The sequence below is a fragment of the Mandrillus leucophaeus genome, unplaced genomic scaffold, assembly GCF_000951045.1.
Source record: "Mandrillus leucophaeus isolate KB7577 unplaced genomic scaffold, Mleu.le_1.0 Scaffold1246, whole genome shotgun sequence".
Classification (NCBI taxonomy): Eukaryota; Metazoa; Chordata; class Mammalia; order Primates; family Cercopithecidae; genus Mandrillus; species Mandrillus leucophaeus.
In genome coordinates this window covers 297,656-305,989 of record NW_012100832.1, presented here as the reverse complement: position 1 = coordinate 305,989, position 8,334 = coordinate 297,656, and the positions used below count along the sequence as shown (strand labels likewise).

The 8,334-nt window shown below is 37.7% G+C and overlaps 1 protein-coding gene across 1 annotated transcript; it reads left to right on the top strand.

Moving 5' to 3' along the window:
* Window positions 1-1,662: 1,662 nt before the first annotated feature.
* Window positions 1,663-2,645, top strand: LOC105533352 (olfactory receptor 10A4). Its single transcript, XM_011971780.1, has one exon. It carries the CDS (start codon window positions 1,680-1,682, stop codon window positions 2,625-2,627), a length of 948 nt encoding a protein of 315 aa, XP_011827170.1. The 5' UTR covers window positions 1,663-1,679; the 3' UTR covers window positions 2,628-2,645.
* The last annotated feature ends 5,689 nt before the right edge of the window (window positions 2,646-8,334 follow it).

Sequence of the window (8,334 nt, the reverse complement as noted above, 5' to 3'; positions counted from 1 at the left end):
GTCGGTCTGCACCTAGTGGGGGATGTCTCCCAGGTAGGCTACTCAAGGGTCAGGGACCCACTTGAGCAGGCAGTCTGTCAGTTCTCAGATCTCAACCTCCGTGTTGGGAGATCCACTGCTCTCTTCAAAGCTGTCAGACAGGGTCATTTGCATCTGAAGAGGTTTCTGCTGCTTTTTGTTTAGCTATGCCCTGTCCCCAGAGGTGGAGTCTACAGAGACAGGCCGGCCTCCTTGAGCTGCTGTGGGCTCCACCCAGTTCGAGCTTCCAGGCAGCTGTGTTTACCTATTTAAGCCTCAGCAATGGTAGGCGCCCCTCCCCCAGCCTGGCTGCTGCCTTGCAGTTAGATTGCAGACTGCTGTGCTAGCAATGAGGGAGGCTCCGTGGGCATGGGACCCTCCCAGCCAGGTGTGTGATATAATCTCCTGCTGTGCTCTTTGCTAAGACCCTTGGTAAAGCGCAGTATTAGGGTGGGAGTTACCCAATTTTCCAGGTGTTGTGTGTCTCAATTCCCCTGGTTAGGAAAAGGGATTCCCTTCCCCCTTGCGCTTCCCAGGTGAGGTGATGCCTCACCCTGCTTCAGCTCTTGCTGGTTGGGCTGTACCAGTTGACCAGTGCTGATTGTCTGGCACTTCCCAATGAGATGAACCTGGTACCTCAGTTGAAAATGCAGAAATCACCCATTGTCTGTGTCACTCATGCTGGGAGTTAGAGACTGGAGCTGTTCCTATTCAGCCATCTTGCTCCGGAGATCCTCCATATATTTATGGTCATCACAAAGAATTTCAGGGTCCCAATTTTGAAGCTTTGTTGTTAATGCCATGATGAAATCTTTTATTTCCTTTTCATGGGATTTCATATTATTAATCAAACTTGTATATTTAAGTTGTATTTTATTAACATGTAAAATGTGAGCTTCAAGTTTCTTGAGAGTAAAGACACAAGTCAACCAGGAGAGCTGATGAAAAAGTTCATGCTGAACCCATCTAGATTCTGTCCATGGTTCTGATGCTATCTTGACACATAAAACTACTTGGAAAATACCCATCCCTGGGATCAAGATAAGCCACACTGCCTATGTTGTGTGTCTTCTTTTTTACATGGCAATTTTCAGAGTGTATTGATATTCTTACAACACAGTGAAACCTTCCTGAGTATGGGTTTCTTGAGATTGAGACACATTTGGGTCTCCTCCTCAGGAATCATTTAGTAATTGTTGAATCAGTTTCTTTGATTTTTCTCCTTTCTACATTTTTGTTTTGCAAAAAATATACCCGCCTGACCTCACCAGTTTTCATCATATATCAAGACCTCTCTCTTCATAAATGCTTGGCCTGCCTTTCTTAGCACATTATTGAAGAGAGATAGGTAGGAGCATGAACGTAAAGCTGTGACTTTGGCCATTCTCTACAGAGAACAGAAAAATCAGGACATGTATAGATATATATGATATGTTAATTAAGTCTGGAAAAGTAGAATTCTTCCCCCCAAAAACTGTGAATCTAATGGTCAAGTTTGTTTTATTATATTTTGGAGAGTATAGACGTTTGATCCTCAACAACTATAACAAGGAAAGTAGAGAATGAGGCCTTTATAAGAATATAATAGAGGTATAAATAACATATGAGATTTCTTCTACCATCCTAGATTTTGAATGCCCAGTGAAGTCCTTGGCTGAAGAATGATGTGGGAAAACTGGACAATTGTCAGTGAATTTGTTCTTGTGAGCTTCTCATCCCTGTCCACTGAGCTTCAGGCTCTGCTGTTTCTTCTTTTCTTGACCATTTACCTGGTTACTTTAATGGGCAATGTCCTCATCATCCTGATCACTATAGCTGACTCTGCACTACAAAGTCCTATGCACTTCTTCCTCAGAAATTTGTCCTTCCTGGAGATAGGTTTCAACTTGGTTATTGTGCCCAAGATGCTGGGGACCCTGATCATTCAAGACACAACCATCTCCTTCCTTGGATGTGCCACTCAGATGTATTTCTTCTTCTTTTTTGGAGCTGCTGAGTGCTGCCTCCTGGCCACCATGGCATATGACCGCTATGTGGCCATCTGTGACCCCTTGCACTACCCAGTCATCATAGGCCAAAGATCCTGTGGCCAGCTGGCAGCTGCCTCTTGGTTCTCAGGGTTTCCGGTGGCTACTGTGCAAACCACATGGATTTTCAGTTTCCCTTTTTGTGGCCCCAACAGGGTGAACCACTTCTTCTGTGACAGTCCTCCTGTTATTGCACTGGTCTGTGCTGACACCTCTCTGTTTGAACTGGAGGCTCTGACAGCCACTGTCCTATTCATTCTCTTTCCTTTCTTGCTGATCCTGGGATCCTATGTCCGCATCCTCTCCACTATCTTCAGGATGCCGTCGGCTGAGGGCAAACACAAGGACTTCTCCACCTGTTCCTCCCATCTCCTGGTTGTCTCCCTCTTCTACAGCACTGCCATCCTCATGTATTTCCGACCCCGATCTAGTGCCTCTCCTGAGAGCAAGAAACTGCTATCACTCTCTTACACAGTGGTGACTCTCATGTTGAACCCCATCATCTACAGCTTAAGGAATAATGAAGTGAAGGTTGCACTGAAGCGGGTTATCCACAGGATGCTGGGTTCTCAGAAACTATGATTGGCTTAGATGTAAACTGAAGGGGTAAAATGTAAGCACACACAAACAAACAGAAAAATGAATTCCTCAAGTGGGTTTTGTGTTTCTACTCTTTCCAGGTGACACAGTATGCCTACTGAAATTTTATACTTTCTACTAAGACCTATTTCTGAAAGAAAGAACATGAGTAATGAAATAAAGCATTATAGTATTCCATAGTATCTATGGGATGGTGGTACCAGTGTCTCTGGAAATGCTGCTAGTTTATATAAATTAGGATCCTCTGAAGATCAATAATTACAATCCACCATTTTTTAAAATTTGTTTTAACCTTTCTTGAACTCCCACATCCATTTCATTTTATAATTTTCTGCTTTACTTTCTTCTATTTGTCCAAAACCTACCTGCATATTTCTAGGCTGTCTTTGTTTACAAAGTAATTAAAATAACAATAATAATGCTAATAAATAGTAGAGTTTTGTTTTATCCTTTTACTCATGTTTTTCAATTAATTTGAGTTTGAACTCAAAATTTTAACAAATTTTTATTCAGCATTCAGCATATGTCAGATTCCGTTTAGGCCCTGAAGACACACTGGTGACTAAAACAGATAAATTTCTTACCCCATATAATTTACATCCTAGTGATAAAGACAGAAAATAAAAAGATACTTCAGTCCTCCAGTGGTTTATAAAGTATACATGTTTAGAGGACTAGCAATTGAAGAGTTCTGTCTCTGCTACTAGTCAGTCTGTGCCTTATCTGGAGAAAGGTTACTCCACAATGACTATGTCTAAATCTCACATTATTCACCTGGTATATGAGAGCTGCTTGACAGAAAAGGTGTAAAGAACTCCCAGTCAAGTATAAGTGGAGAAATTATGGGGAACTGGTGTAAAGAACCCAAAGATTTTTTGCTTATGGGATTTTTTTTCTGTAATCTTATTGTGATTGGATGGAATCAATTGTTTTTTTCAAGCTTGTGTATCTTTCAGCCACATAGTAGCCTCTGTTTATGATTTTACCTAGTGAACACAGTCCAACTCTGGACTCAACAAACAGCAGCCTTGGATATGGGCAACATAACTGTGTGTAAACATACTCCTAGCAATTCATTGATAATTACAGGGTGAAATTATATCTACTACACAGGCATGTCTGCCTCACTAACTCTATAAACAACCCTATCTCTGTGTGCCATAGAAGTACCAGGACCAGTTTCCTTTCCTGCACAAAGTGTCCTTCAGCTCTAGTGATACAAGGGCTGAAAGACAGCTTATTCTGTAAAATGGCCATAAGAATTTTCGAAAGAAAAGGCAGATCATGGGGTTCTATTTGCATGATGGCAATCACACAAACAGACTGACACCATTAAAAATTGATAGTCTCCAATTTCAGTCAAACTTTAATCACTTCTTCACATTCCTTTTTCTTGACCTTGATGGGTAAGGTAAATAGTGGCCCCCTCTAATATATCTATATTCTAGTCCTTGGAACCTGTGAAGGTGGTACCTTCCATGGTAAAAGGGCTGCAGATGTGATTTAAGGATTCTCATATAGGGAGATTATCCTGTGCTATCTGGATAGACCCAATCTAATCACAAGGATCCTTCTAAGAGGGAGGCAAGATGATCAGAAGGAGGGACAGAAAAATGTAAGCATGGAAGCAGAGGTTAGAGAAGACAGAAGGTGATACACTACTGATTTTGAAATTAGAAGACAGGGCCATGATCCAGGAATGTAGGCAGCCTGTAGAAGCTGAAAAAGTCAAGGGGACAAAATTTTCCCCTAGAGCCTTCAGAAGATAACATAGGTCTTGCTAACACCTTAATTTTAACTCAATGAAACTGATTTTGGACTTTTGAACTCTAGAATTCTCAGATAACAAATCCATGTCGTTTTAAGCAACTAGGTTTGTGGTAATCTGTTACAGCAGCAATACGACACTAACGCATTTGGTCACACCTTATTCTTCTCAGCTAATATTCAAGTGTTTGCTACTTTTCCCTGTACCACTCTTCCTTCTTTTATTCAAGAAAACAACTTCTACTTCATCAAGAAAATTGGGGTGATCAGATTTAAATGACTTTTAATTATGCCCTTACATCTAAAAATGTGTCCATCTATGCCCACATCCATGCCTATTTCTCTTCATCTCAGAAATACTTGATTTCGTAGCCTCTTGTCTATGAACCATGCTTCCTGTGGTATCTCATCTGTTTCACCTGTAACTTCAACCTCTTCCCCTCTTTTGTCTCAAGCTGTAAACATGCCCTGATCCTTAAAAATGAATTACAATCTTGATCACGTTTCTCTTATCTTTCTCATTTACTCTCAGACTTACTTTTGTACCATCTTTATTGAAATACCTTACATATTATAAAACTCACCTATTTAAAGTTTATAATTCATTTTTTTAGCATATTCACAATGTTGTGCAACCATCACCACAATCTAAGTTTACAACAATTTTATCACCCCTAAAGTAAGCCCATACCCATTAGCATCAGACAATTTCTTGGGAAAAAAACTTTATAATTTCTATTTTATTTTCATTAAATTTACTATTTATTCGCTAAAATCTAGTTTCTTCCCCTATCACTTCATTGAAATAGATGTTTGAAAATCAATGGCCTCTATATTAATGTGTCCAGTGTTTAATCTTAATTTTGCTACTCTCTATTACAACTCTTACATTGCTCGTGTGTTTCTTTTGAAAATTTCTACACCTTTTATTTCCCAAATACCACTCTGTTCTGGTTTTCTTTCTACATGTCTGAACACTCGTTCTTAATCTTCAAGGAGTTTTCTCACAAACACTTAACCATTGGAAACACTATGTTCCCCAAAGTTCCAATAATAACCTTGGTGCTTTTTTTCACTCTTGCTTTTTTTTTTTTTTAAATAGCTATACTGAAGTATAATTTATATACAGAAACTGCATATATTTAATGTATACAATTTGATGAGTTTGTCCAAAGTCATATACCCATACCATACATACCATGAACAAGGTGAGAGAGGGAGAGAGAAAGAGAGAGAAACCTCATCACTCTAAGCTTGAGAGTAAGATATTTGCAAGTGTCCATAAGACATATCCACACTGATTTCCAAACGGCACCTTAAAGGTATCTTTTAACTCATGTCAAAAACTAAATTCATTTCCTTTATCCAATCCTGCTTCTTGAACTGAATTCATATTTCAAAGACTGTCGCTAGCATTACCTAGTCAACCAAATCAGAAATCTGATAATCAAATGAGGCTCATCCTTCATACCAGAAAGTCCAATAAAAAGTCCTTACCTAACCAGCACGTTATCAGTTACTTTCTACCACAATACTACATTATACATAATCTTCAATAAATTCTACAAAGACTATATGATTCTTTTTCTGAATCATAATTTAGAAATACTGTTTACAAAAAAGAGTTAAGCTTACTTCTTCCTAAAACTTTTTATTGCCCATTTAAAAATTTTATTACTATTCTGCTCATTCAAAATATTGTGATATATTCACATATTGATCATCCTTCAAGACATATTTCAGATATTAATTCTTTCATGGCGTGGGTTCAATTGCTTCCAACCTGACAGTATGTTCTTCTCTGAGAAAACATATGCACACAAACATATGATCTATTTTTATTCTGTCCTACTTCTTTGCTCCTTGATTATGATATTTTCTTGTAAGGACAGGGTTTATAACATACTTATATCTCCTACATGGCCTATCACAGTGACTTGAGCATGGTAAAAATGCAATTAATATACATTTGATTTCCCATGAAATAAATTGGAAGTGCTAAATAAGTCCAAACATTCAACTCTCTAGGATCCTTCACAGATATCCATATATAATCCCTGCAGAGAAATGTTGACTTATCAATATTTCAGGTTTCCAATATTTAAAACAATTCTATATTTATGATTAAATGTGGGAATTAAAAATGATAAAAACTTTTTCATTTTGGGTGTCTGTATTATCCAAGAAAATGTGTAAAATACATTTTCCATCTACTCCCTGCCTGCAGTTAATAATTTCTATGTAAATTACATAATAGGGTTGGATTAGAAAATATAACGAAAAATATGCATTTCTATAGTTTATAAGTTACATTTATAAAATTCTACTTTTATCTTTAAAACAGCCCTTTGAATTAACTATTGTTATTATTATTCCCATGTTAGAGATCATCTAAAAGATTTTATCTGGTTTCATGCCTTTATATACTATGTACAGAGTACTGATCCCCAAAATTATATCTTCAAATATGATATCTCCACTGAGCTCAAATCCAATATCCAATTGTATTCTTCATCCCTCTGCATTTATGTCAGGTAGGCATCTCACACTTAATTCATCCAAAACACTTCCATAAAACTTGCTTTTTTATTCCCCTCTTCTACTCACCAGCAAATATTATCATCACCTTATTTACTCACTACCTTTCATCCCTCATATTCAACTTATCAGCAAACCTGACAAATGATTTCCAAAATATATGCTATATCCAATTTTCTTTGATCTATGCTGCTATTATCCTAGATCAAGACACAATCATTCTTTACCTTGACTACTGCAGTACTTCCTAACGTATCTTCCCATTTCTATCTTGCTTCCCTGTAATCCACTATCCATGGAGGATCCTGAGTAGTCTTTTCAATATGTAAATAAGATTATATCATTCCCTTGCATGCAAACATTTCACAGCTTCCCATCACTATTAAAGTAAAATGCAAAACCTTTACTAATTCTACATTTGCAACTTGTGCTAGTCTCTATCCACCTTTCCAGCCTCACTTAAAATCCCCTGGTCACTCAATTACATTGATATAGTACAATGATTTTGAATTGTGGATCAGAGTCACCTGGAGAACTTTAAAGACACAATGTCAGCACTTCTCTTTTGGCCACAAAGAAGTAGCTTGCATTTAAACAATTCTCCCCAAAACAACTATACAACTATAAAAGATTGACAAAACACACAAAACAAGTGCTTAGAGATACAGGAGAGCAGCAAATACAGGACTTGAAGAGAAAAGCTAAGAGGAGGGAAGAACAAAAAAGTAAGTGCCACATTCACCCAAGTGTTTTCCCCAAGGGCATTTGTCAATTCTCTAAGAGGAAAAAAGGGTGTTAGCATAAAGTGGCAATCACTGAAATAAGAAGATAGAAATTAGAATTTAGGGTTGCCAAAAATGTTACCATTGAGAATCAAATCACGAAGATGAGGGTACCACAGATAAACAAGGCCAAAAATTTGCATGCAATATACTTATAAGTTGTTTGTCTCTCGTAAACAGTGTATGCACAAGAAAAGACTCAAGGAAAGTCAAAAGAAAGCAGCATATGAAAGGCCCTCTCTCACCACTCCTATTCAACATAGTGTTGGAAGTTCTGGCTAGGGCAATCAGAAAAGAGAAAGAAATAAAGGGTATTCAGTTAGGAAAAGAAGAAGTCAAATTGTCCCTGTTTGCAGATGACATGATTGTATATTTAGAAAACCCCATCCTCTCAGTCCAAAATCTCTTTAAGCTGATAAGCAACTTCAGCAAAGTCTCAGGATACAAAATTAATGTGCAAAAATCACAGGCATTCTTATACACCAGTAACAGACAAACAGAGAACCAAATCATGAATGAACTTCCATTCACAATTGCTTCAAAGAGAATAAAATACCTAGGAATCCAACTTACAAGGGATGTAAAGGACCTCTTCAAGGAGA

Excerpts from the sequence above, each read along its gene's own strand:
- LOC105533352 (XM_011971780.1), top strand. The coding sequence starts at position 1,680 with ATGATGTGGGAAAACTGGACAATTGTCAGTGAATTTGTTCTTGTGAGC.